The sequence below is a fragment of the Fonsecaea pedrosoi genome (genome assembly GCF_000835455.1).
Source record: "Fonsecaea pedrosoi CBS 271.37 unplaced genomic scaffold supercont1.1, whole genome shotgun sequence".
Classification (NCBI taxonomy): domain Eukaryota; kingdom Fungi; phylum Ascomycota; class Eurotiomycetes; order Chaetothyriales; family Herpotrichiellaceae; genus Fonsecaea; species Fonsecaea pedrosoi.
Window position 1 is genome coordinate 2,316,023 of NW_013550615.1, and position 27,335 is coordinate 2,343,357.

At 52.4% G+C, this 27,335-nt stretch overlaps 9 protein-coding genes across 9 annotated transcripts; 8 read left to right on the forward strand and 1 right to left on the reverse strand.

Annotated features, from left to right (window-relative positions):
* Positions 1-1,836: 1,836 nt before the first annotated feature.
* Positions 1,837-3,788, reverse strand: Z517_00836 (uncharacterized protein; the record flags this gene model as incomplete). The annotated part of the gene is made up of 6 exons (XM_013433800.1): positions 1,837-2,024; positions 2,086-2,381; positions 2,438-2,711; positions 2,772-3,338; positions 3,399-3,614; positions 3,677-3,788. The coding sequence occupies 6 exons, from the start codon at positions 3,786-3,788 to the stop codon at positions 1,837-1,839; spliced, it is 1,653 nt and encodes a 550-aa protein (XP_013289254.1).
* Positions 3,789-4,476: 688 nt separating this feature from the next.
* On the forward strand, positions 4,477-8,269 carry Z517_00837 (uncharacterized protein; the record flags this gene model as incomplete). Its single annotated transcript, XM_013433801.1, has 15 exons — positions 4,477-4,516; positions 4,577-4,606; positions 4,668-4,828; positions 4,891-5,059; positions 5,108-5,305; positions 5,373-5,700; positions 5,757-5,971; positions 6,025-6,250; positions 6,300-6,537; positions 6,597-6,988; positions 7,041-7,149; positions 7,206-7,332; positions 7,381-7,649; positions 7,715-8,076; positions 8,143-8,269. 15 exons carry the CDS (start codon positions 4,477-4,479, stop codon positions 8,267-8,269), a joined length of 2,991 nt encoding a protein of 996 aa, XP_013289255.1.
* Positions 8,270-9,179: 910 nt separating this feature from the next.
* On the forward strand, positions 9,180-10,427 carry Z517_00838 (uncharacterized protein; the record flags this gene model as incomplete). Its single annotated transcript, XM_013433802.1, has 1 exon — positions 9,180-10,427. One exon carries the CDS (start codon positions 9,180-9,182, stop codon positions 10,425-10,427), a length of 1,248 nt encoding a protein of 415 aa, XP_013289256.1.
* A 965-nt stretch (positions 10,428-11,392) lies between these two features.
* Positions 11,393-13,554, forward strand: Z517_00839 (uncharacterized protein; the record flags this gene model as incomplete). The annotated part of the gene is made up of 6 exons (XM_013433803.1): positions 11,393-11,425; positions 11,494-11,635; positions 11,704-12,373; positions 12,438-12,845; positions 12,906-12,930; positions 13,009-13,554. 6 exons carry the CDS (start codon positions 11,393-11,395, stop codon positions 13,552-13,554), a joined length of 1,824 nt encoding a protein of 607 aa, XP_013289257.1.
* A 567-nt stretch (positions 13,555-14,121) lies between these two features.
* Positions 14,122-16,011, forward strand: Z517_00840 (uncharacterized protein; the record flags this gene model as incomplete). The annotated part of the gene is made up of 4 exons (XM_013433804.1): positions 14,122-14,534; positions 14,603-15,353; positions 15,411-15,493; positions 15,564-16,011. 4 exons carry the CDS (start codon positions 14,122-14,124, stop codon positions 16,009-16,011), a joined length of 1,695 nt encoding a protein of 564 aa, XP_013289258.1.
* Positions 16,012-16,790: 779 nt separating this feature from the next.
* Z517_00841 (uncharacterized protein) lies at positions 16,791-18,978 on the forward strand (the record flags this gene model as incomplete). Its single annotated transcript, XM_013433805.1, has 6 exons — positions 16,791-17,022; positions 17,159-17,459; positions 17,531-17,674; positions 17,738-17,884; positions 17,990-18,337; positions 18,393-18,978. 6 exons carry the CDS (start codon positions 16,791-16,793, stop codon positions 18,976-18,978), a joined length of 1,758 nt encoding a protein of 585 aa, XP_013289259.1.
* Positions 18,979-20,035: 1,057 nt separating this feature from the next.
* Positions 20,036-21,244, forward strand: Z517_00842 (uncharacterized protein; the record flags this gene model as incomplete). The annotated part of the gene is made up of 3 exons (XM_013433806.1): positions 20,036-20,530; positions 20,589-20,753; positions 20,810-21,244. The coding sequence occupies 3 exons, from the start codon at positions 20,036-20,038 to the stop codon at positions 21,242-21,244; spliced, it is 1,095 nt and encodes a 364-aa protein (XP_013289260.1).
* An 835-nt stretch (positions 21,245-22,079) lies between these two features.
* Positions 22,080-24,550, forward strand: Z517_00843 (uncharacterized protein; the record flags this gene model as incomplete). Its single annotated transcript, XM_013433807.1, has 11 exons — positions 22,080-22,275; positions 22,352-22,413; positions 22,482-22,539; positions 22,605-22,784; positions 22,840-22,986; positions 23,047-23,430; positions 23,513-23,732; positions 23,799-23,892; positions 23,967-24,085; positions 24,161-24,251; positions 24,362-24,550. The coding sequence occupies 11 exons, from the start codon at positions 22,080-22,082 to the stop codon at positions 24,548-24,550; spliced, it is 1,740 nt and encodes a 579-aa protein (XP_013289261.1).
* A 488-nt stretch (positions 24,551-25,038) lies between these two features.
* Z517_00844 (uncharacterized protein) lies at positions 25,039-27,156 on the forward strand (the record flags this gene model as incomplete). Its single annotated transcript, XM_013433808.1, has 6 exons — positions 25,039-25,320; positions 25,399-25,785; positions 25,860-26,108; positions 26,175-26,337; positions 26,439-26,758; positions 26,827-27,156. 6 exons carry the CDS (start codon positions 25,039-25,041, stop codon positions 27,154-27,156), a joined length of 1,731 nt encoding a protein of 576 aa, XP_013289262.1.
* Positions 27,157-27,335: the final 179 nt, after the last annotated feature.

The following is a 27,335-nucleotide window of genomic DNA, read 5'->3' on the forward strand; positions in this document are numbered from 1 at the left end:
ATTTAATTGTGTGTGTGTGTGTGTGTATGTGTGTGTACTGCACTTTAGGTACAAAGCATAGCATGGTGTCGCATAGCATCGCATAGCTAAGGAAGGTACCTCGTCCCGAGTACATAGCTAGCCACTCATTCATCCAATCGTGTCAAGTAAACGCTCTGGGCATAGCAACACCCTTCGTAATACATCTGACAACCTTGAGCTGGTGAGTTGTCGTTGACGAAACGAAACAAACGAGCATACCACCTGTGTCACACTTCGCAGGCAGTTCCTGTGGCGTGCCACCGTGCTTGCTCGCTGTGCGACTTGTCTCATTCCGCAACTCCTCGGCGAAAGAAGTGATGAGCACTGGACTGGATGACTGTCTGTCTGTCTGTCTGTCTCGTGATTAAATCCCCGACTTACCCTGTATCAGCCCCGATCACAAGACAGTTGGCGTGAGTCGGGCATCTGCGTCTGCGCACAGGTACCGGTGGCGAGCAGGCAGGAGACCTCCTTGTAACCAGCTACCTGTTTGTGGAGGGTTGAGCTGAGTTGAGTTAGGTGTCGAGTCTGCAGTCTGGAAGTATCATATCTCACATCTCACATCTCATATCTCATGTCCCAAGTGCAAAAGTGTAACGTGTTCGCGGCAATGCACGCCTCGCCCACGCATTCCAGAATCGCGGGTGCGGTTATCTACGGAGCTTTGAGAAACTTTTCACTAAAGAAAGAGACGTACTTGTACTTGGAAGTATACTTACTTGTAGGCCGATATCGCGGGTTGGGCGAGGCTGATAAGTCCCCTCGATACATGTCCATGTAATGTTGAATGCAGGTGTGCATTGCATAGATAAAGACATACATACATACAGGCCCGATTGGGTCTGATAAGGACGGAGAAACCAGCCTGGGTTGTGCTACGGTATCGCTGGGTCTGGGTCTGAGTTTTGGGTTTGGGTTTTGGGTTTGGGTCTTGCTGGGTTTGGCTGGACTGGGGTGTAGTGGGCAGTAGTGGGATGTACTCGGTAGTGGGCTCTGTGTGAAGGTTTGTAATAGTTAGATACTCGGTACCTACAAAGAATAGATAGATACTAGCATCACTCGACTACATATCTACACACTGCACAAGTCGCTTATCTGTGGAAATATCGCTGCGGCCCATTTCACCTGTACTTGGGACTTGGGACTTGCTAGTCGCTAAGAGTACTCGTCCACATTTGATATCTGTCCAAAGACCGAGTTTTACAACTAGATACGCCCCAGTTCGGTATGGGTCTGGGGGCTTACTTGAGATTAGAATCCACGTGGAAGCCAGAGCGGAATTGGACATGGACATGGACATGGAATTGGTCTCGTCTCGTCTCTACTCCTCGTAGTCCATGTGCGTCGAAGAACACGTTGTGTTTTGCTCACCATGCATCGACATGGACGAATACTTGTAGAGACGTGGCGACTATTAACTTGAACACGGGTTGTGTTTCTCTATCAATACGATGACAGAATAATCCGGTGCCAGATGTTGGTTTCACAAGTATTTATGGCCGTTTCGTGAAGATGGTTCAAAGTGCCAGGACAGCTCAAACACCCTAGTCTGTCGATAGAGTCCGAGTCCAAGGAAAGGGGGTTTTTTTGTCAGGAAGGGGCAGTCCTTGGTCGATCCATCACATTGCTTGTATTATTACTTGTACACATGAATTGCAAATGTACATCATTTGTATCTTGTCGTCGCGTCTTTCAGTCTATTACCCCCGACTACCCTATCCGGTCGAATTTGGCTTGGTCGGATTTTTTCAGTCTCTCAAAGCCCTTCTCTCTCCACCATCCCTTTCTTCACCAGTTCAGGTAGATTTCCATCCCTCAAGCCTCAGAGGTGGCCTTGTCAGAAGTAGCCTTGGACTCTGTGACAAGCACCGTCTCGACGTTCTTGCCACTCGTCTCCGAGCCGGCATTCTCGTCCTCTTGACCATCGATAAGCGACTCGAGGAGGGTGGTCTGGGGATATTCATAGGGGAAAATCCAGTGGAGCACGTAGGACAGGACGGATGCTATTAAAAACCCCACAAATCAGCCAAAGGTTCGGACGGCTATACAGACAGCGAGACTTACCAATGACAAAGCCCAGGACAAAGGACAGCGAGAAGATGCGAGTGGCGCCGGTCCCGACCTTGAGTGACGGGTTGACGGCGTGCACGAAACCGGGCATGCTGGGCACGACGGCGCAGACCCACGATACGCAGGTGCGCCAGTTGATCCCGTACTTGTACCAGTACACCGACTTCTTCGAACCCTCGTACAGGTCTGGGATGTGGAACAGGCGCCGTTGGATGATCCAATAGTGCACGCACAGCAAGCCGATCATGGGGCCGAGGAAAACCGCATAGGCCGAGAGCACGGACAAGAACCTGTAGTGCCAAATCGTTAGAGAGTGGACATGTGGTGGCAACAACCAAGAACTCACGTCGAGCCCGAGGCCAATTGCTTCCACGGCACGGGGGCCACGCTGAGAACGGCGAGGATGTACGCCCCGCGGCGCAGGTTGATGTATTGCGGGAAAACGCTGGCGACATCGAGGCCACCGGCCAGCACGTTGCCAACGACGTTGATCGACAGCTGCGACACGATAAAGACGACGCCGAGGAAGAAGGCGGCAGCCCGGCCGCGAGAGCCATGTTTGTCCTGGATCGCCACGAACAACGTCGAGGGGTCCCAGAGAGGTGTCCCGTTGCCGTATTCTATAAGAACAATGTTAGCCTGGCTGGGGTCTTTCATGGCAATCCCGTAAAGGCACTCACGGTTCTGTGTCGCTGCAGTCACCACCACACCCACGATGGCCATGACGGAACTTGTGAGCATGAACGAAAAGGCCTGCGTGTAGGTGACGTGGCTGGGTCGCTTTGCAAATCGGGTGAAGTCGTTCTGGTTCAAGATTCCCGAGGCAATACTTCCAATGACCGACATGACACCCGCGGCCATCTGCCACCCCAACTCGGTCGACGAGATGGTGGTCTTGGAGTTGAACACGCTACCGTACCCTTTGCTGGTTCCCACGGCCCAGCCGAGCAGGACGAACAGTGTGATGCCCACCACGACCGAGCCAATGTGGAAATACGGCCGGAGTTGGCCGGGTCGGAACCAGATGAAGATGCAGCACAGCAAGTTGAAGAGGAAGTACCCCAGAAATTGGGCCGAAGTGATGCCCTGCGACAAGGGGATTTTGTTGGGAATGCGCTCGTCGAGGTCCAGCCAGATGGAGCGCAGGCAGACATAGATCATCTTGCCGCCAATGACGGCTTGGACGCCGTACCAGGTGATGGATGTCAGGATGCGGTTGAGGACGGGGAAGTATGCCCCCCACATACCTGCACGGGCAAGAGGTCAGTGATACGTGTGTTAAGCGGTCGAGCGGCAGAAGCACGAACCCCAGACACTTCGCGAGACGATGGGAAAGCCCAAGTGGCTGGCAGCTCCCGAAACCGAGTTGAGAACTGCAAAGGTACTGGCGAGGGCATTTCCAACCAAGATGACGATGATGGCTTGCCAGTAAGTCATGCCCGTCGCGATCAGTGAGGAACCGGTTTGATAGGTGCTGATGTTCAGGTTGACGAGGAACCACAGTTCGACGAACTGGAGTGGACCTGGACATGAAGACTTAGCAACGTGGCATGGACACACAGCTGGCATCGACGCATTTCCATACCCCAGGTCTGGCGCTCAGGAGGCACGGGACGGATGTCCTCATTGCTCCAGCGATTACCCTGTTCTTCCTCAGGAAGCTCAATCACCCTCAAGGCTCGTTTGATGACAGACATTGTTGGTAGAGGTCGGGTCAGGACTTCAACTTGGGACAAAGATCCGATGCTGGTACTGGATGAAATGTCCACCTCAGACCGCGTGGTATCCCTATATACCATATACCTCCCCTTTGGGCTGGGGGAAACGTTGATAACGATATCGAGGGTCTGGGAAGCCCAGAGTCTCGAACTTTGAGAGTTATCAGAGCCACCAAGATTCGCCTCCATCACCCTAAGGCACTTGGGAAAGCCTGGCCGATCCCGGATGGATATCCCCGCCACCGCCATGTGGATACTGGGGGGCCTTTTAACGCTCGGAAACAGACCGGCACAGTAGTCGAGATGATAAGTTGCTGAAGCAGGAAGCCCTCGCCGACTGGATCCACAATTCAGAGGGTCCTGGGATTCCGTTGACCAGCATTAAGGGCATGGCGAGTCTCGGCGGGCGGGAAGACTAACCATGAGTCCATGCCCATTGCCCATGGGTGGAAACTGGTTGTTATCTGCTCCACAGTAATATCGGGACGACCGCGGCAAAAGTCGTCGTTGCCGATCGCCAAATCATGGTAGTAACATATCTTCCAGCACCTAACGGCACGACCATGTTTTTAAAGCGACTTATCACAAGTCCTGTTCGTTCTGCTTTGAGACAACAGACCCTGTAGACCAGCAACTTGTGCAACAAAGGATTCAACTGGCCGCAACAATGGCGATTCAAAAGGTCTACAGGATTGGCGTCGATGTCGGTAAGGCTCCCTTTCAGCCAATCAGATGGTATCCAGGACGACTCTGTTAACTGTGACTAGGGGGGACGAATACGGATTGCGTTATTCTTCGTAAGTCGATGGATTCTTGCTGTGGTTAAAGGCGACGTGCCCTGACAAGGACACATGATAGACCCCGGCGAGGCGCATTTGCCCGATCGTGGGATACGCAGTGCGTTCAAGACACCAACCACCGCAAATGTCACCCTGGGCATTACCAAAGCCATCGAGGGGGCCATAGCGAAATGTGGCATCCCCTTGGAGGCTGTGGCGGCGGTCATGATCGGGACAACAGTGAGTCAGGCGGTGGTCAGATCAGAAACCACCTTCCTCAAAGACTAACACTCCCTCCCCAGCACTTCATCAATGCTGTTGTCCAAGCAGACGACCGGAATCTCAGGAAGGTTGCCGTCCTCAGAGTTTGTGGGCCATACACGAAAGAGAATCCTCCTTTTATGGATTTCCCACCGATCCTGGAGCGCATCATGAATGGTCATGTCGGTTACTTGGACGGTGGCCTCGAATGTGAGTCGACATGGTAGAAGTATGGAGACAGGAGCTTATCGTGACCAGTCGATACTCGTGAAATCATGCCCCTCGACGAGGCTCAAGTGCGAAAGGAATGCCAGGCTGTCAAGGCAAAAGGTCTCTCTGACATTGCCATTATCGGAGTCTTTTCGCCTCTCGATATTTCTGGTAAACAAGAGGCGAGAGTCAAGGCGATCATCCAGGAGGAGCTCCCGGAAGCAGATATCGTCTTGTCCCGAGACAGTAAGTCCTAGACCCCCCAGCTTCTGTCCCTCGTGCATCTTCCATTGCGTGCTAATATATGGGACAGTCGGTCAGCTTGGCTACCTCGAGAGAGAAAATGCCACGATTTTGAACACGTCCATTTTGAAGTTTGCTCGCAAGACGATTCGCGGTTTCAAAACGGCCATTAGAACATTAGGTCTTTCGTGTCCGCTCTTCCTGACGCAGAACGACGGCACCATCATTGACGCCGATGCTGCTGAGAAATGCCCCATCAAGACCTTCTCCAGTGGTCCGACCAACTCCATGTCTGGAGCGGCATATCTGGCCGGTCTCGATACTGAAGAGAAGAAGATCCGAAACGCCCAAGTCATTGTGGCAGACGTTGGAGGAACTACCACTGACGTGTGTGCTCTGTAAGTTTCAATTCGCGTCTTGTACGTTCCGACAGCCCCTGACCACTTCCTCGCAGGTTGCCTTCAGGGTTCCCCCGCCAGGCTGGCACTTGGGTAGAGATTGGTGGTGTTCGGAGCGCCTTCTCGATGCCTGAAGTGCTATCTGTCGCTCTTGGTGGTGGTACAAAGGTCGAAGAGCGGGATGGCAAAGTCCACGTTGGACCAGAGTCTGTCGGTCACAGACTCCTCACAGAAGGTCTTGTCTTTGGTGGCAATACGTTGACCACCACGGGTATGCTCTTCGACTCCTTTCCAACTAGTCGACTCGCTCACACAGTCTCCCAGATATTGTTGTTGCCAGTGGGCATGCAGATATCGGCGACAAGTCCAGGGTCAAAGATGTCCCCAAGGATATCGTCACCAAGGCGCGCCTCCGCGTCAAGAAGATCCTGGAAAACGCCGTTGATGCGATGAAACTGAGTGCAGATGACGCCGTCGTGATCCTCGTCGGCGGAGGCAGCATCGTGCACATGGAAGACCTGGATGGCGTGGGAAAGATCATCCGTCCACCGTAAGTGTGCTGCTGTTCTTATTGTGTACCATTTGTCTGACCTTGTTAGATTCCATGACTGCGCCAACGCTGTTGGAGCGGCAATTGCAAAGATCTCAGGACAGGTCGACGTTGTCAAGGTGCTAGAAGGCCTTGACGAGGACAAGGTGGTCGAAGAAGTCTGCACGGACGCGAAGAACATTGCCATCGCGTCTGGTGCGGATCCAGAGTCTGTCACGATTGTCGCAATCGAGAACATGCCCTTGCAATACGTCCAGATGCGTGCATCTCGGATTGTCGTTAGAGCTGTACGTTGGCGCGAAACCCCTTCCCTTTACAGACCTTGGACTAACGCCTTGGTGATCAGGCTGGAACTTTGAACCAGAAAGCCCTCCTCCATTATGTTCCGACTGAAAGCTCCGAAGACCTTGCGGCACTGCAGGAAGTCCTCGAGGAGCGTGTCTCGGCTAAGACGAACGCCGAGAAAGATCCCAAGGACTTCCTGGTCAGTCCGTCAGCTTCGATCGACATCCGCCAATACAAGCCCGAAGTCGACAAGAACGGCGTATGGTGGGTATCCGAGATCGACTGCGAGTTTTTGGCCACGGGTTGTAGTACCCTCGCATGTGGCGGTGGAGGACCTGGATATATGTGCTACATGGCGGCCAGAGCAGCAATCAAAGCCGGCGAGCGCTTGCCAGTAGTTGACGCTGAGGCCTTGCCTGATGACATTTATGTCCTCGGTAGTATTTCATATGGGTATGTTCCGTCCTTCTCTTTGCGGCTATCAAGACTCACAACAACGCTCTAGTGCCCCGACTGTGACCCTGGAGCGTATCCCCAGCGGTACAGAGTCCGTGGACGCCACCGACGCTCTGCTGAGCTGTTTCCCCGGAATCAAGATGGGAGCCCAGATTGCGGTATGATGATAAAGTCCTGTATCGAAAATTCCCCTTGGCTGACCGAACGGGCACAGCTCGAGATCGGAGGAATGAACGGCATTCGTCCACTTCTTGTCGCAAATAGCTATGGGGGTATCCCAACCATAGACGGCGATTACATGGGAAGAGCCTATCCACGGCTCGGCCTGGACACTCCTGCCCGTAAGCTCCATATCAACTGCCTTGTGGACGATGACTGATCAGAGATAGTATTTGACTTCCCCCTTTCGCCCTGCACGCAGAGTGACGGCATGGGCAACGTCGTCACGGTCCACAAAGCGGCGTCGACGGAGAAGCTCGAGAAGATCCACCGCAAGGCCGGCCAGGAACTGGGTCTGTTCTCGCAGATGGTCTGGCCGCCCATGTCGGTCAAAGACACCAAGATAATGGGCACATTGGGCACCACCTCTTTGGCATGGTATATCGGCCGAGCCGTGTACCTCGCCAAGCAAGAGAAGACGGATATCATGAAAGCCATTGTAAGAAAAATTGTCCTTCCTCCTACGTGCATGAGGAGCGAAGAAGACTAACAGCTGGTGCTCAGATCGAAGCAAATCCTTCCGGACGTGTCTTGTACACTGGCAAAATCGTGTCCGTCAACCGATACGTCTCAGCCGGTGGCTACACGGAAGGTACCGTGCGTCTCAAGCCCATTTCCAGCGACGAGATGGAATACGGAGACACCGCGTCGGCGGAGACGCGCGACATGATCCTCCCGTTCCAGAACGAGTACCTCTACGCCGAGCTTGTCGAGCCAGATGCGCCAAAGGGCACCAAGGGCGAGATTCTGTGCACCGTTCCCGACTTGATATCGCTTATTGGCACGGACGGTTATGCGTTGGGAACCCAGGATCTACGCTACGGTGTCCGAGTTAGTGTGGTGGCGTTCGTTGCTCACCGGCATTGGTAAGTCATGTCGTCCGGATAGATCTTGTCTTTGAATAACTGAGGGGATCGCTAACACCATGACAGGTATACACCAAGAGGTGTTGAGACCGGAGGGCCGAAGGCATTTGGTTACGATATGGACTTTGTCCCCCTCGGTACGCCATATTACGAGCCCAAGCGGGTGACCAAGGAGTTCCGCACTACGTCATGAGCGAGATGCTTCCATAAAGCCAGCTATTGTCACTCAGCAGCACCCCAGATGATTATGCCAATTCGCGTTGACCTGGCACCGGGTGGCGGACATGCGAGAGACAACATCATAACCTCCGCCCACAACGTGTTGTTGCTCGGCCCGAAATTGCTCGGCATTCCATTGGGACAGAATCCAGCCTAACCTTTCGGCCCGAGAAGGACAACTTCACAGACACTTTCGACCATTGCTACGCATGTCGTGGGAATCGTTTCAAGAAACGGCGTTATCAGTTGCCCCTATCTATCCAGATTACGAGTAGATGTGCGAAACCAGAACGACAGCACGAGATTTATATACCCAGGGAAGGGGATGGGGAGGATAAACTAGATGAATATATACATACATTATATACATTATATACATTACATAGTCTTACCAATAGATTCAAAAAGATGTCACCTTGGCTTTTGTATATTATAGTATGAACGTCTAGTGAACACACAATCGAAGGCCTCAAGAGGTCTGGGTGCGCCCCAAGAATCGTGGTGGCTCTGCTCGCTACACGAGGTATACCTTGCCCAATACGAATATAATAGGAGAAGAGAATATTGACTCCAGCCTATCAGCGGCACATCCACCAAATTTCAGAACCACGAACCTTTAGTTAGATGCTTGCATTTCGTTGCACCAAAATTCAGGGAAGGTAAGGAGGGGTGTTGTCAAGGATGCTGATAAATCTCATGGAAGGTCGGGGCTTGAACTGCTCCGCTGGAAAACAACAAAAGGCTTGTGCACGACTTGGCTTTGTGGGTGTATAAGAGATGTTGAGTCCTGGGAGGTGCTCGAGGTTTGATAGTATCGCGATCAGTCGATTCCTAGGAGGATGCTTGTGTAAGTACTTCCCCTCGAGATATCATATAGAGAAAGCATGGCTTCCACAGCAATCGTCAACGCCCACGTTTTCGACGGCGAAAATGTCTTCCCAGCAACCACGACGGTGGTCGTATCCGGTGCGACGATAACTGCCGTGGGAGGGACCGTCCCGGACGGAGCCACAGTGATCAACGGCGAAGGCTGCACGTTGTTACCCGGCCTCATTGACTCCCACGTCCATACTGGCATCCCGCAACTGGAACTCGCCCTCAAGTTCGGGGTCACGACCGAGCTGGAGATGATGGGCTACTGGGACGCGGAGTCGCGACAACAAATCGCCGAGCGCGACGACCTCGCGGACCTGCGCACAGCAAGTTATGGTTTGACAGCCCCAGACGGCCATCCGAACCAGTTGACCAAGCGCCTCGATGCGTCGGTGCCGCTGCCACATCACCACCATCATGAGACCCCGTCGGGCGAAGCGGTGCTCACGACCGCGACCACTCCCGACGAGGCGGTCACTTTCGTCAAACAACGCGTCAGCGAAGGGGCAGATTACATCAAGATCATGATCGAAGACGGCACGGTCTTTGCGTCGCCGGGGCTGCCGATGCTGTCTCGAGAAACGCTCTCGGCCGCGGTGACCGAGGCACACAAGCACGACAAATTGGTAATTGCCCATGCGATGACTTATGAAGCCGCAGAAGTTGCCGCCGAGGTCGGTGTCGACGGTCTGTCTCACTTGTTTCTCGACCGAGGCGCGGATCCTAACATCCTGGAGAAGCTCAAGGGCAAATTCATCATACCGTGTCTCTGCCTCGACGCTTCCATCCTGGGCATCAAACCCACCACCTTCGCCAGCGATCATCGAGTATCCGCTTCACTTCCGCAAACTTGGCTCACCCACCTCAACGGGAGCATGGACACCTTCCCCGGCGGCGACTTCTCCACCGTGCTCAAGACCGTAGCGGCCCTGCGTGCAATGGGAACCATCGACGTTCTCGTCGGCACGGACAGCTCCTTCCCCGTACCCCATCTCGCGGGCATCGCCCACGGCGCCAGTGTTCACTACGAACTGCAGCTTTTGGTAGAAGCCGGGTTCACGCCCGTCGAGGCATTGCGTGGCGCGACGAGCGTTCCTGCCCGGCGCTTTGGGCTCGGCGATCGGGGATTGATCAGAGAGGGGATGCGTGCGGATTTGGTCCTTGTGCAGGGAGATCCGACGGGGGATATTCGCGATACGCTCTCCATAAAATCTGTTTGGAGGAGAGGGAAGTTGTTGGCTTCCACCGCTGGTTTATAATATACCTGGGTTTGCAGGTCTGGAGCGTGTGTAGAATCAGCTAAGAGGATGGAAAGTGGGAAATTAAATTTGGACTGCGTGTACTGCCATGAACATGAGGTGAGATATTTGCTGCTCAAGTACCGGGATCCGCCCCTGTGCGCCATTGTTTTGAGGCAGGTTGAGCAGCCCAACTATACTATAGTTCCCAGCACCATCAGCCGGGACCCTACCTGGCTCGCGGGTGGAGAAGTATTCCAAGCACGGCAAATGCTTCGCTTCTCGTGGTTTCCTCTACAATACGCAGGGTCAGGATCTTCTACAAGGCATTCAGAATGGGAGAATGTAGAGGTCGTGACAACGGAGTTTGTGGCTCATCCCATCATACACGATCAAGGGTATGACTTTAGGACATAGTGCTGTGACTGACGAACAAGAAAAGCAGCGGGCATTTCTGCAAGAACGTGCCAAGGTCTTGGCGCTAGTCTACCTACCTAGTACTATTACGGGTGCACCTAATAGGCATCCCTATAGAACTGGCTCCCGTGCTTCTCGGCCCTCTCACCTCTTCTTCCGTTTTTTATCCGCCTCTCTCTCGGTTGCCTTTACCTGTTGCTAAACAAGCAGACGGTGCTGAAGATATTGTTTCCCCTTCCTAGAATTGACCCTAGCCCATTGATGTGTCTCATTTTCAAGGATTCTCCGGGGTCGTCCGTTTCAGATTCAAGGTCCGAGGAAGGGCGGTACCTTTTGCCACACCTGCTCATCCACGAGACGATGGGCGCAGATGTGGGCAGCCGAGGCTGCACTAACGAGGTACGGAACAACGGTCAACAGACCCATTCAAACAAGTTGAGCAATGCCGTTGCGGTAAAACCATATATCTATGTTGAGGGCTACTAACAAAGGCATTATTGGCGACCTCAAACCCACCAATTCGTCGGGATTGCCAGTCACAGCACAGGCGACCTTTCCTACACGCAAGCATGAGCACCTCAAAGCGACCATTGCGAATATGTGTAAGCAGCTCCAAATTGCGTGTCACGGACACGGTCAGGAATCTAAAATCGGTGCTCGAAATCTTTAGGGTGTCAGCGGTTCAGCGTTGGACAGGCGACATGGATTCGAAGCCGCTCTGGGGTCTACCGAACAAATTGACTTTCTCACGGGAGATTGGTTGTCTGAGGGCAATATGGCAAGTTCGGCCATAAAAAAGCTCAGCAGGAATTGTAAGTTCTATCCCCCACGATATGGTGAAGCTGTTGCTCAACACCCTTTGTGCGAGCAGCAAATCCAGCCCTCGAGATATATGGCTTTGAAGAGTCCTTCTTGGCTTCAATTACACCACAACTTCGCAACATTGAGGCTAGAAAAATCAAGGTGGTGGTCAATGCGGGTGCTGCAGAGCCCGGTGTTCTTTGCCAACGACTTGGTGAGGTAGTCCAAGGTCAGGGGCTTGGCTTGAAGACGGCGTGGATATCGGGCGACGATGTCCTTGGTTCTCTTCGAGAGGCCGCGTCTATAGGTCAGACCGATCTGATCAACCTGACGACGGGAGAACGGATGGAAGCGATTCCAAACGAGACCGTCTTTGCTCAGGCCTATCTGGGTGCCCGGGGCATCGTGAAAGCCTTGGAAGAAGGTGCGGACATTGTCATTTGTGGTCGAGTTGCCGATGCGAGCCCAGCAATCGGCGCCGCCATGTGGTGGCACCGGTGGAGGCCTGAGCAACACGAGCAGCTGGCCAACGCCTTCGTCGCCGGTCACTTGATCGAGTGTTCGACATATGTCACGGGTGGCAACTTTTCCGGATTCAAAACCGTACCAGGAAATGACGACTTGGGCTTTCCCATCGTCGAAATCTCAGGCAGCGGCGAAGTTGTTATCACCAAGATGGCGACTTCAGGTGGCGTGGTAAATGTGGACACAGTGACAGCACAGCTGCTCTATGAAATTCAGGGACCATTGTAGGCCGTAATCCTTTCTTGCTGCTGGCAACAGTGTGAGTGTGTGAAGCTGACAAGCTTGCAGATACTATCATTCCGATGTTACTGCACGGTTGGACAGTATTTCGCTCGACACTGTTGGCCCAAACAGGGTTCAGATCAAAGGAGTCGTGGGCCTTCCACCGCCTCCGACGACCAAGGTAGGCTTCACAAGCAAGACACGCTATAAAGCCGAGCTTCACTGGTCTCTCGTTGGCCTTGATATCGCCGAAAAAGCCAATTTACTTGAGAAGAATATCAAATCTAGTCTAGGAGAGTCGGCCATGTCCAAGTTTTCTCTCATCAACTTTACCACGCACGGCGTTTGCCCAGCAAATCCAGCATCGCAAAACGATGCCACTGTGGATTTTCGCGTTTTTGTCCAGGCAGGATCTCAGGAAGACCTTGACTACAAGAATTGGATCGAACCTGTTCTGAATGTCATCATGTGCTCGTAAGCACCACCTCGTGGTTTTGTTTCTTCCTCGATTTGAAGTGCTGATTTTGTTTCTAGATATCCTGGGGCGACCATGCAGCCGGTAAGCCACTGTTTTGTTCATGGATTTGTCTCTCTGTTTGGCCATGTTGGAGCATCTGGACTGACGCATTGCTGCCAGGCAATCACTGCTGGAATCCCACAGCCGTATAATGAATATTGCGTGGCGCTGATGCCGCAACGAATGGTACAACACAAAGCCCACGTGGCAACAAACTCCTACGATGTCCCACATCCTGTTGTCACCCAAGTCTACCCTGCACAGCAAGATAGCTATGAGTTCTCCCACCCTGTCGAGCTCGCCAGTTTTGGAGAGACGGTCGCGGCTCCCTTGGGTCTCATCGTCCATGCTCGGTCGGGGGACAAAGGCAGCGATGCTAATGTCGGATTTTGGGTCCGGAATGACGACGAATACGACTGGCTTCGTACTCTTTTGACAGTGGATAAGATCAAAGAACTGCTCGGCATTGAACACAGCCCTGGTAACAAGATCGACCGCTTTGAACTTCCCGGGATCCGGGCGGTACACTTCCTCCTGCATGGTCACCTGGACAGAGGTATCAACAGTACCAGCACGTATGATATCTTGGGCAAGAATGTGGCCGAGTTTTTACGAGCTAGACACGTGCCTCTACCCAAGAGATTTATGTCCCGGGGAACCATTTAGCATCTATGTCGATGGTCGTGATACGTCAGCAAACCATCTAGCCTGAGACTATTTCCAGATCTTTTCTATAGACATCGAATGACTGGACCTCAGACTATTATTGGTTCACCTCACGTTAAACCCCGCTCACGGACTTGTGTCATTCCGACGACCGTTATTTTATTTGTGTCAGTGCGCAGTCTCAAAATGAGGAGAGAAGGAGGGAAGCGCTCTCTGCTCCGCCGCACCGAGTTCAACCATGTATTGCATGTTGCTCATGGAGGTTGTCACACTTGTCCCGACCGGCCTGACGGATCGATCATCTCCACCATGACTTAGTTTGCTTTCGATAACAGAGGGGGTGGGCAGCCCCCCTGCCTCGGTTCTAGTATCCAACTGAGCCTCCGAGGCGGCAAGCCGGTATGAGTTCTTGTGTGAATGGACGGTAAGTCAACCTTCGAGATGCTTGCATCGCCTTTGTAACCGGACTACAAGATCGCTATGCAAGCTGCTGTTAAATCTTAGCGATAGATCGCTGTCCTCATTTTATTTTCGAGATCACCGAATCAAAACGACAGCACCGGGAGAATGGAAGACCTGAAAGGGAGCCTTTGCAAGGGCGCCGCCCAAGTCTTACTGGACCATTTGATAACAATCAAAGAGCTTGACCTGCCAGAGGAAGTGGTCCAAGGTGCAAAGCAGGTTACTTTTGTTCCCAAGAATGCTTGTACCTTTCTGCCCACGTCTCTGAGGATGGCAGAGTCGTCTGCCGCGCTGTGGGCAGCGATCGGGCTCTTTGCGGGCCAGATTTCTTCGCACCGCTATGACCTGCCACCCCAGAGCGTGACGATAGACGTCTACTCGGCGACACTCTTCCTCATGTCGTCGTTTCTGTTCAAATCGCAAGGAAAGACGATTGCGGACCCTCATTTGGTCAACCGCTGTCTGCCGATGGACTTGGGCAAAATCCGAGAAACCTATCGAGGGCCGGCGACCAATATGTGAGTCATGGGCCCCCCTTTGCGAGACAACATGATAGCTGACGTGCTTCTCTCTCCCCCACCATAAGCTATCGAGCCCGAGACGCCAAGTTTTATCACCTTCACGGCAGTCTGAACACCACGCCGATCCTTCGTATGCTGGGCCTCCCACAACATCGGCCTGACCTCGAGGGAAGAGAAAACTACGATCGTGTGCGACAGATCTATCGTGACGCTGTGGCCCAACATGATAGCACATGGCTGGATATCGAGAGCAACGAGTATTGGCGTTCCGCTGGGACCATCTGCTACACTCCAGAGGAGTTTCAAGAGACGTCTCACGGAAAGGTCATCTCCCAAGAGCCACTTTACACGGTGAACTTGGTCTCCCCGGAGCTTCCTCCGGTCCCCTGGGTGACTGTCGATGATGATCGGAGACGTCCATTAGCCGGTGTTCGCGTCCTAGACTTGAGCCGCGTGGTGGCGGGTCCGACCATTTCGAGTGTGTTGGCGCTCTTGGGGGCCGAAGTGCTACGGATATCCAGCGACAAACTCCCAGACACCGTCCTCCTCTACGACACCCAGATCGGCAAGCGCGACACCAGGCTCCATCTCAAAAACCCAGAGGAGAAGGGGAAGTTGAAGAGGCTCGTGGAGGAGGCTGACGTTTTGGTCGATGCGTATCGGCCCGGTGCTCTCGAAAGGTTGGGTTTCGGGCGCAGGGAGCTCCAGGAAATTGCCAAAAGGCGAAACAAAGGCATTGTACACGTCCGGGAGAACTGTTACGGCTGGAAAGGAGAGTGGTCTCATCGATCTGGCTGGCAGCAGATAGCCGATGCAGTGAGCCAACACCACTCTCGGAGTTTCTGAGCAGAGAATTTGCTAATTCACGTCCAGGTATCGGGTGTCACCTGGGTGCAAGGCGAGTTTCTGGGTTTGAAAGAGCCCATCATCCCTCTCCTGCCAAACTCTGACTATCAGTATGTCCATCCGATAACCCACGTCCCGGCATCTGGTTAGATGAGATTCAAGGTTCTGACACGTATACAGGACCGGACTGATCGGGGCGATGGCCATCTGTCAAGCGCTCTGGAAACGCCACCGCGTCGGTGGGTCATACAATGTCGATATTTCTTTGACGCAGTACAACCTGTGGTTGATGAAATTGGGCATTCATGACCAGGAGACCTGTGGCAAGATTCGCTCGTTGAACCCTCGGTTTAAAGCACGCCACGACACAGAGTTGCCCAGTTTGCTGACCCAGGTGAAGGAGGAATCAAAGATAAGCCTGGGTGTCGGGCCTGGAAAACTCTGGGACCCGGCGAGGTTCACGACGAGCAAAATGCGGTGGGGATTTCCTGACGAGGAGGCCTCACACTTGGACTGGAGGACGATCATCAGCTTCGAGAGCAGTCATGGAGCCAAGGAAGTTGCGCTGGGATATGACCGAGGATCTTGTGCTCCCGGCAGTGACGAACCCATTTGGCTGACCGGCTGATGGCTGGCAAAAGGTATGGTTGGTTTTGCTTCGGCCAGCCAGCTGCCATGGGGGGAGGATTAGTTATATTAAAACTAGGCAAAAGAATTTCCCAAACAGTTTAAAGAAAAGACTTTTGCGGACGGACTGCTGCATCAAGACATCTCGCGTCTCGAGAGACCATCGGCTTTATTTGTGTAGCATCAATGCCCTGATGCGTGACTACCACAGACCTGCCCCCTAAGCTAGCACTTTCACTCTTCCCCAGAGACCTCCTTTTTTCCCCGTACATACCAATTCAATCCCTTGGGTTCAGCACATTCTCACAATGAGCGAATGACTCGGCACTTTTCGGCTTAGGGCTCTGTCACAGCCATTGGAAATCGAATTTCGAACGGGCTCCCCGAGAATTTCACGTCGTTGTTCAACATGCTCTCTCAGAGGGGTGGTTGTTGGAATACCTCGGATATGCATCGGCGGAGGGACTTTCCAAGCGCATCGCCCGCCCCCGCCCCCAACCCACATCACCCGCTAACCCCAGACAAGCCCTCCGCATTAGGGTTATTGCCCAGCTAGGAACAACAACCGCGTTTAGTCTTTTCGAGGATATTTCTTGGTGGTCAGGGCCCGAAAAGGGCGCCAAAGGAAATGATATAGACTGTAGTACTATATGTATGGGACAGTCTCCCCACGTCTCTGACCACTTTGCCGCTCCCTCTTGTGATCTTGTTGGTTCGAAACCCAAGCCAGCTCGATTGCCATACTTCAAGTCACGAGTATCCCTGCTTGCTGCCGCCAGAATGACGTACCTGAGCGACGAGGCTGCTGTTGCCGCCGATGAAAAGGCCCCTACCAGCGAGAAGACCACCGCTCCCACGTCGGAGCATGCAGAGGCCCAGGGCGACGCCACGGAGCTGGAACACATTGACATCACGAACAAACATGCTTATAAAGCAGACAATTCTGACGGCGTCATCGAATGGTCCTGGAGAGGAAAGCTCTCGGTCATCTGTCTCTGTGCTCTTTATGTCGGTGAGTGCTTCTTTGGTTCTGCCGGGAACACATCAACTGGCCCGTTCCCCACCCCGGGGGGCGAGTGGGGGGTCATATTAAGAGCTCTCTGTGGTCTGAATCAACTGGCTGACGTCTCTCGGTACAATGGCATTAGGCGCACAGCTCCCCCTCTACTTTGTGGGAGGGTCATTGAGCTTGATAGCGGCAGACCTGAACATAATCGACGGCGCAGCCTGGCTGGGCGTCTCCAATAACCTGGCAGTGGCGGCAGTGGCTCCCTTCTGTGGCTATCTCCAAGATCTCTTTGGCAAGCGGAACGTGGTGCTGGCTGGTTGCCTGTTGGTCCTGGTGGGATCCGTGGTCATGGGGACCAGCCATGGCTTGAGCCAGGCCGCCGCCGGGATGTCCATCGAAGGCGCTGGCGCAGGCATCTTGGAGCTGACCTCCATTGCAGGGTGAGCTCTCGTAGAGTGACAGCTCGGACGATGGGTCCAACAGAATGACACTATGTACTAACGTGCTCTAGGGTATCGGAGCTGGTCCCCGTGGCGAAACGCGGCCTCTATCTCGCCCTTCTTCAAGCCGCAATCATCCCCTTTTGGCCTTACATTATGTATGCGCAATTGCTTGCCACCTACTCCACCTGGAGATGGTGTATGTGGATCTCTTGGTAAGCTCCTTACTCTGACCTCTTTTGCTGGTTTGTGTATCTTACATCTCGGTCGATGATTAGTATTTGGGTTGGGCTTGCTGCAGTCGGATTGGCCTTGGTCTACTTCCCGCACAACCACAACCGTGCCGAAGGGGTTTCTCGTAGAACTCTCCTCAGGAGTTTCGATTATCTTGGTTCTGTCAGCTCTATCGTCGGTCTGACACTGTTGTGAGTGACTGATAATCCCTTGTCCTCCATATCCCCGTTGTTGTTGGGAGGTTTGCGAGTCAAAAATCCATGGCACACAAGGAACTGACCAAACGACCGACACAGTCTGGTGGCCATTCAGTCCGGAGGATATACCCATCCTTGGAAGAGTGCCTATGTTCTGGTCACTCTTCTGCTGGGCGCACTCCTGATCATTTTCTTCGTCGTTTGGGAAGCCAAATTTGCCCGAGCACCCATCGTCCCTAGGGAAATGTTCTCGGGTCAACGGATCGTCGCCCTGGCTTACTGCATCGGCTTCGTCTCGGGGCTCAACTTTTATTCGATTCTGAACTTCTTTCCCATCTTAATGTCCCAAGTCTACGACCCTGACCCGGTGCAAGTTGGACTCAAGGGATTGGGCTATGGGTGCTGCATCGGCGTCGGGTCCATGGCAGGCAACGTGGCAGTCGCAAGGTTCCGCCGGCACCATCGAGAAGTTCTCCTCTTCTTCATTCTGATCATGAGCAAGTCCCCCAACCCTTTCCGGTTCAGACGGGTGGTTCACTAACTTGAATGCAGCCTCTTTTACTGGCGCTTTAGCCGTGAACAATCCCACCAACCCCAAGCTCGTCACTGCGCTATTGAGCTTGGCTTCCTTTGGCATCGGAGGTGTCTTGGTTCCAACCGCGACTGTAGCCCTTACGGCCACTCCTGACACCGTTATCGCGACGACCGTGGCACTGTCACTCTCTGTGAGACTGGGCGGCGGTGCCATCGGCTATTCGATTTACTACAACATCTTTGCAAGCAAACTCAAGAGCAAACTACCCCCGCTCGTTGCAGAATACGCGGTCAAAGCCGGGTTGCCGTTGACTTCAGCACCCCTGTTTGTCGAAACGTTCCGCACCAATCCAGCCGCTGTTACCACAGTTTCTGGCGTCACAAATGTCGTCATCCAAGCTGCCACCTTGGGGGTCAAATGGGCGTACGCCGAGTCGCTGAAGTATGTGTGGTATACCAGCATTCCATTTGGAGTCTTGTCCATCGTCGCCTGCCTCTTTCTGCCGGACACGTCGAAATACATGACTAACCGCATCTCGGTCCATCTGGCCTAAGAGACAAGCCGTGCCTTATCAGAAGAGCGACCGAGTCAGTGATATCGAAAACCAAGAGGACCGGCATAAGCCAGGAACATGACCGCTGATGCTGATGACCGCCTCAGCCGAGAGAGCTCTCTGATGTTTCGAGGCTTTTATTGCCAACCTGGTCTCAGTGTCCTCAAAAGGTAGCCAACACATGCGTATACCGTATAGCTTGATAGATTGGCATAGACGAGGCCACCCCCAGTAAGCATCCGCATATGTCTACCTTGTTGACTGCGCAAAATATGAAACCTAGAGTTGTCCCTTTCTCACGCCATGTATTTTTAGCGCATTTACACACCTCAAAGACATTCACAGTACCAAAGACCTTTTTCTATCAATGACCTTGACCGCTATTGTGCTTAAGCAACTTCTTTCGCAGTTTTCATGCATGTTCTGATCCCCGCTGGTTGTAGGTCCGGTCGGGTCGACTAGACCGGTCACGGGCTGGAACCCAGGTAGACCCGCCCCGACCCCACCCGACCCATGTCAGAGCCTACCAATAAGGTTAGTTTAAAGACATCCAATGGGTTATCACATCGACATGAACAAGGCCGAGGTATGCCCTCTGTTATTCATGTACCTAGCAGGAACAAACTCAGAGTGGAATTAATGTACTAGCAGTACCTCGTAGTTCCTACTAAGTATTAAGCGAACTTGCTGTCGGGCTTACTGTCCCGACGCATTCCCCAAATGTACTCCATACGATGGATGTACTACTGCAGGTACAATTCCCCACAGCTAATTTCACCCTACATGGTGCGAGAGACTGGGTACAAGGGGCCTCCAAGAAGCAAATTTGCATGAATGAAGAACCGTCATTCAGTCTACTTTGTTCCTTTGGCGAATATCCGTAGGCCGAGAGGTACTGCCGTGCCCGCCCCCGCATTGTGTTTTGCAAGATCAACTCCCGGCAATTTTGCGCATATACATATGCTCGAGATGCTGTCTTTGCAACAACTTCTCTCACCAACTATTAGCAATCTCTATTTCCAGACCGAAGGCTGTTCGGTTGTACATTCGTTTCAACATGTTGTTTCTTCTCCTGCTCAGCATCTTTCATGCCCTCTCTTCTCACGCCCAAGAGACGACGGTGATCCCACCACTTGTTCAACTGGGCGACTCTATTGTGGAATTCACGTCTAGCGGGTCGAGCTTGGACGGCCCCAAGCTTTCCGAGGTCAACGCCACCACCTTTGATTGGTGGTACTTTGACGTTGTCTCGGAAGATCTGCAGACGGAGGCCACCATTCTCTTGGTAACCGGTGACAGTCTGACTCTTGGCTTTCCTTTCACCCTGGGCACGTCGAACTATGGCATTCTCACCGTGCTCCAAGAGGACGGGAATATTTATCAGGAGATCTTCCCGGCCGGCGACGCAACCGTGACTGTCAACGGGGATGGATCATCGGCCAACTGGGAAGGAAGCGGTGTGTCGTGGACTGGAGCGGCCGACCTCTCGTCATACAAAGTCAACATCGATGTCCCGTTGCTTGGTGTCAGTGGGACCATCTCACTCCAATCGGTAACTATCACCGTATCATCTAGTTGCATCGTATCTTAACTACTCACACTGTGACCAGGTTGCGCCAGCACACTTTCCTTGCGGCCCTAACGAGGCTGGACAAACAGAAGAGCTGTTCCCTAATATCGGATGGGCCAACGCCATTCCTGATGCCGTAGGGACCGTCGACCTTGACCTCGCAGGTACAAAAATGTCTTTTAATGGCCCAGGCTATCATGACAAGGTAAGACCCGGAATAAATCCGCCCGTTTCGGGCGGCATTGCTTATTTTGATCGCAGAATTGGGGTGCAAGGCGTCTTCCATCCACGGTTACGAGCTGGTACTGGGGCCACGGCCACGTCGGTCCATACTCTCTTGTCTGGTTCGACGCCATCGCCATCGACGGTCAGGAATACTTCAGCGGCTACCTGAGCAAAGATGGTACCATAGTCTCAGCGGGATGTAGCGGTATCACGGTTCGCCCGACGGGAGACAACTCGGAATATCCTCCTGCTCCGCTCCAAGGAGATCCAAGTGGATTCCACATCGAATACGCTACCGACGATGGAAACTTTGTGGTTGATGTGGAAAACTATGCAGTTGCGTGGAAGCCACCTTTGATCTCTGGTGGGTATACTCGCTGGAGCGGAAACATCACAGGAGGCTTCGAAGGTCAAGAGACGTATACGGGAGCAACAGTGCATGAGTGGATTCGCTTCTACATCAACGTTTGAATAGGATCTCATGTCCTAACATTTTTCACTGGGTGGGCTGTGGAGGAGAAGAAAATGAGATGGAACGCACACGGCTTTTTCCTTTCTGGATATTCGACGACCGCGCCTCGCCAAGGTCAATGATGCTTTAATATCACTTTCGATCGCGTGTGTTTCCAAGTCTCCGTGCTCGACGGGGACTTTAAGAATACACAACTATTATAATAATATGACCTTGAATCTTGGCTTATCATTCTCTTGTGCCGTGACAGTTTCTGGTAAAAGTCTAGTAAAGTCCACCATCTCTCGAAGCATTACTTGATTCTTTGGACTGGCAAGGTTTGGGGAGAAGGGAAAAACCCCCAAAAGGATGATTGGAACCTCAACAGAATTGAGAAGAGTCGGGAACTGTCGGGAAATATTTGTATACTGAATGAGAGCCATGTGGTCGAGTCACCTTATGCATCGGCTGAGACCGTGTTTGTCTTTACCAGCCAGACGCTGTTTGGACCCACTCCATACTATGACCCTTAGGCATCCTACAACGCCTCTTACTGTACTTGTACATATTGGATACACCACCTACAAGTCTCATCAGCGCCTGGGGTAGCTATGCGGGAAAATGGGAGCGGGAACAAAATATTCATTCCCAAGGTTTTGGTGTTTGTTTATTGCACCGCCCACCCCCGCCCCTTTCCTTTCACCGAGGCATCAAGGTTAATGAAAATCGTCGGTTCGGGGAAGTACATCATTGTTAAAAAGTAAGGCCGTTCACCTCGCCCACAACAGCGAGACAAGACTCGCACAGGCAACCGAGTCCAAACAAAGGGTTTTTTTCGAGGAAAGGGGGCCCATCATGTCGCCGACGGTGGTGCGGGAAAAGTATACGGTTCTTGATCAATATCACTCCCAACGCGCAAAGATTCGGGTGGTATGTGCGGGCGCCGGGGTGACGGGTCTTTACCTGGCATATCGCATGCAGAAGGTCATGAGAAATTTTGAACTTCAAGTCTATGAGAAAAATCCCCAGTGTGGTGGGACTTGGTTTGAGAGTAAGAAAGACTCCGGCGTTCCTTGGAGGTGGGTGAGCAAAGTGAAATACTGATTGATTGATTTGCCCCAAAAAAGACAATTATCCAGGTTGTGCCTGTGATGTGCCCTCGCACAACTATACCTACACTTTCCGACCGGTTCGTCTGCAGCCCCGAGCACTAGAGCATACCGTGCTTCTTATTCCTTGGGCTGACGGCCACTACAGAACCCTCGCTTTAGCAGTTACTACGCCGGCTCGGCAGAGCTGCTTGCGTATTTCAAAGGTAGGCTCACATCTGTCATTCAACAGCTGCAGTTGGGTCCGCCGCGCTGAACTCCTCCATTGCAGATTTCAAGGACGAATTTGGGCTGGACAAGTTTATTGAATACGAGTCCAAGGTCACAAAGGCCGTCTACGATGAAGAAAATGGCACTTGGTCCCTGGATATTACACGTGCGAATGGCGAAACCCACAAGGACTGGTGCCATGTGTTCATCAATGCTACCGGCATCTTGAATCGGTGGAGATGTTGGTGATGCCCGACCTCTCGGTGCACTGGAACTATCTCTAACAAACAATCTAGGGCCTGACATTCCCGGACGAGAAAAGTATACCGGCACCATCTTGCATTCGGCGGCTTGGGACACGAGCGCGGATTGGAAAGGGAAAAAGGTTGCCATCATTGGTACTGGCAGTTCGGCAATCCAGATCACGCCAAAGGTGCAGCAAGGTACGGTCTCCAGCCTCTGCGAAACTGCTCATGTTTTTGACTCTTTGGCCTTGTGTCCAGGTGCCGAACATCTTACCATCTTTGTCCGCTCTCCGACGTGGATAGCTCCTCAGCTTGGAGGCCTGGTCTCCCTGGATGCGGATCCTGTTCACGAAGGTGACACCCCGGTCAACCAGATTCTGCTCCGAGGCGCACGGCCATTTGAATTCACCGAAGCAGACAAGAAGAATTTTGAAGAACACCCAGAACTCCTCCTACACCTGCGTCGCAAGATGGAACTCTTGATCTGTAACAATGTCGACAACTTTCGGGTGGGAACTTCTGTACAGAAGCAGACTGAAGAATACATCCGCGCCGCCATGACTGCTAAACTCGAGGGCTTTGACGAGCTTCAGAGAAAGATGATCCCGGATTTCCCGAGCGGATGTCGGAGATATACTCCAGGTGAGATTAGTCCCCACGTCTCGTTTTCCTTTTTTGGGGCCAAGAGGAGCTCCTGCTAAGCCAGTACTTATTCAATGGACAGGGGAAGGATATCTTGAAAGCCTGTGCAAGGAAAACGTTTCCACCGTCTTCGACACAATTACAGAATTCACCGAAAAAGGAATGAAGACCGAGGATGGACAGGAGCGTGAATTTGACATGATCATTTGCGCGACAGGGTTTGACGTGGCTTTTACACCGTTTATCGACATCATTGGCAGACATGGCATCAACATCAGAGATTTGTGGAAGGACGAGCCAAAGTGAGTGTTTATGGAAACCGGATCATCCAGGCCACAAAGCACGGCCTACTGACCCTGCCACTCTAGTGCCTACTTGGGTATCGCTGCCCCTGGCTTCCCGAACTACTTTGTCGCTCTTGGACCTCGAGGACCTTGGGGCAATGGATCAATCATTCCAGCCGTGAGTCGACATATCAGAGAAACCCCCCTCCACGACCTGCCAATGACTAATATTCTTACGCACCAAACTTTTAGATGGAAATCAACTCAGATTACTTTATTACGATGATGGAAAAGATGCAGAAGCAAAACATAAAATCCTTTGACGTGAAACAACAAGCAGCCGATGACTTTTGCGAGCATGTGGACGAGTGGTATGTTTTCTATGTGTGGCTTTCAATTCGTCAAACATGGTTTTCTGACCTTGTCTTTTCTCTCTGAATGTACAGGCACAAGGGATCCGTGTGGGGACAAGCATGTCGGAGTTGGTACAAGAAGACCAGAGATCCATTCTCGAAGCCATTGTTGTGGTGCGGAATGGTAAGTCAAAAGACCTACACTTTCAAAGTCGACATGATGCTCTTGTCAAACTCGCAAAAGCAATGGGATTTGAACAAAACGTGATTCATCTAACATTTTCTGCTTTACAGTCGCCTTCGTATTACAAGACCATGAAGGACGTGAGATTCGAAGACTACGACTGGGAATACAAAAACCGAAACCGCTTTGCATACCTTGGAAACGGCAAAATTGAAGCTGATACCTACGAACCCAAGGAGAGGATGGAAGCCATCACCACGTACATTCGCAATGGGGATACACCATGGACGCTTGAGTAGGAGACTGGTCAGGTTGCAGAGAGCTTCCGGGAGAAAAAAAAAACATTTGGCAGTCATTCATACAGTGCCTTCAGAACAAGAATCAATCCTCTCCCGAGTTAACCCGCGTATTTGCACCATGTAAAATCCATTCGAGTCATTCTTTCTGTGTTTAGTCCTCCCCTTCAATCACTCTGAATCATTAGCATTCGGATAACCATGTCAGTATAGACATGTAGACAGTTTCCACCTTCTTCCTGTATAAGGCTAGACAAAGGACCCCCAGTCTCGTTAGGCAAAGATATCGCAACGCTCGGCGGGTTCGGCCTGGTGAGGAAAGGAGCGGGCAGCCGGTCGGCAGCCCACGCCTAAGACAACAAGATCCACAAGCGGACAGCTGCACTGGCTGGGACATTCGGAATCTCTTGCAGAGAAACGTTTCCCTTCTACACAAAAGAAGACGGTGTGGGACGGGTTGTATCTTGCGCAGCAAACATTCGACAACAATAATGGTGGTCTTCCGATCCCCTTCGTGGGTGCCTGGCTTGCCCTTTGAGATTCCGGACTCGATCCCAATCAGTGATTTCGTCCTAGACCCCAGGTATGGCCGGCTCAACGAGCAAATGTCTCACCCCGCATTCACGTGTGGTGTCACTGGGGAGACGTACACAGTCAATGAGACGCGGAAGAGGGTCGAGTATCTAGCAATGGGCCTGAGTAAAACGCTCGGGTGGCATCCAAATACGGGTTGTCAAGTGGACAAGGTGGCAGTCATCTATGCATCCAATTCAGTGTGTCCCCTCTATCTTCCGGATGAATACACATACGTCCTTCAGGATTGCTGATGGAGCAAAACGCAACAATGTCAGGTCGATTACATCCCGCTAACATGGGCGATACATCGTCTATCCGGGATCGTGTCAACGGCAAGCGCAGCCGCCACAGCAGAAGAACTCGCGTACCAACTTCGTGACAGCGGAGCAAGTGTCCTCTTCGCCAGTTGCGGTCTCCTTCAGACAGCAATCACCGCCGCTGAGACTGTCGGGATCCCTCAAAATAGGGTTTTTCTGGTCGAGAACGATCTGGACCAGGTATCGGCAGGACTCAAGATGACACAAAACAAGTTCCTGACCACCAAGTGCCTCATGGGAGTCGGAGCCACGATGGACCAAATGGACGACTTGAACTGGAAGAAGGGTGAAGCCAGAGAAAAGATCGCCTTTCTTTGCTATTCGAGTGGTACCTCTGGTCTTCCGGTCCGTATCTCTCCTTAACCCGGGACCCCCTCTGTCTTGGTCCGCCTATAACTCACCTCTCGGATATTTGACAGAAAGGTGTCATGATTTCTCATTACAATGTAATGGCGAATGTATTACAACTCGCCGTGTTCGAAAGGACACAGAGAACGGGAGAAACAGAGGTGTGCCTCGGTCTTCTACCCCAGAGCCACGTTTACGGGCTGATTGTCATCTGCCATGCGGCCGTATACCGAGGAGACGGAGTCGTGGTCCTGCCGAAATATGACTTCAAGCAACTTTTGGCCTCGATCGAGTGCTACTCGATCTCGGTCTTGTTTCTGGTGCGATGGCTCTTTTGCGTTCAAATGAAATTATATGAGCTGACATGCCGTCATTTTGGTCTCAAGGTGCCCACAATCCTCACCCAGATCGCGAAAAGTCCGTCTGAAGTGGCAAAGTACAATTTGAGCTCCGTGACCACCATAATGGTGGGCGCCGCCCCTTCTGGCCGAGAAATACTAGAGACGCTCAGTACCGTGTTCCCCGGAAGTGTCATCCGGCAAGGCTATGGTGGGTTGCCTTTCGGCTGGCTATATCTTAAACACCATTGCTGTTCTGCCCACGTTCCGAGTCAAAGTCTGCTGACGAAGCATCTTTTTCCCCGGTCATAGGTCTCACGGAAGCCGCAACGGTTGTCTCTTCCACCCCACGGCATGATGTGTGGTTGGGGTCTTCCGGGTCATTACTACCTGGGATAGAGTGCAAGATAATTGACGACGATGGCAAAGAGGTTGGCTACGACCAAAGTGGTGAGCTCCTCGTGCGGTCTCCATCGGTGGCTTTGGGCTATTGGAACAATGCCAGAGCCACGGCCGAGACCTTTCAAGGCGGATGGCTGAGAACGGGAGACGTGGCTCTGTTTCGACGCAGCCCCCCGGGTCATGACCACGTCTTTATCATCGATCGACTCAAAGAACTAATCAAAGTCAAAGTAAGCTGTTGTGATGCCCCAAGCTTGTTCATGCTGACAACAGAAATGTTGACATTTGAACTACGCAGGGCATGCAGGTGGCCCCGTCCGAGCTCGAGGCCCTTTTACTATCACATCCGGCCGTTGCTGAAGTTGCAGTCATTCCCCTTCCCGATGAGCGGTCGGGCGAAGTTCCCCGAGCTGTGGTAGTCAAGTCCTCGACATCCGACGTTTCAAACATGGACAATCATCAACTGGCCGATGAGCTTCAGCAGCTGGTTAGTAAAGAGAAGTCGCGGTACAAGTGGCTCACTGGTGGTGTGGTTTTTGTCACTTCCTTGCCCAAGAACAGCACTGGAAAACTATTGAGGCGCGTATTGAGAGATCGGTATAGAGTCAAAATGGCTACAAAGCTGTGAAAACTCCCGATTTCATTTTCGTTTTGGGGGAAGAGGGAAGAGCGAGAGAGAGAGAGAGAGCGAGAGAGAGAGAGAGAGGAAGAGAGACAGAGAGTCGTTCAAAAAGACGGATACATTTTTGGGGTACGATCATGGAAAATGTTCTCCCCCTCGCCGCTTGTCCACAGACTCGGCTCGGC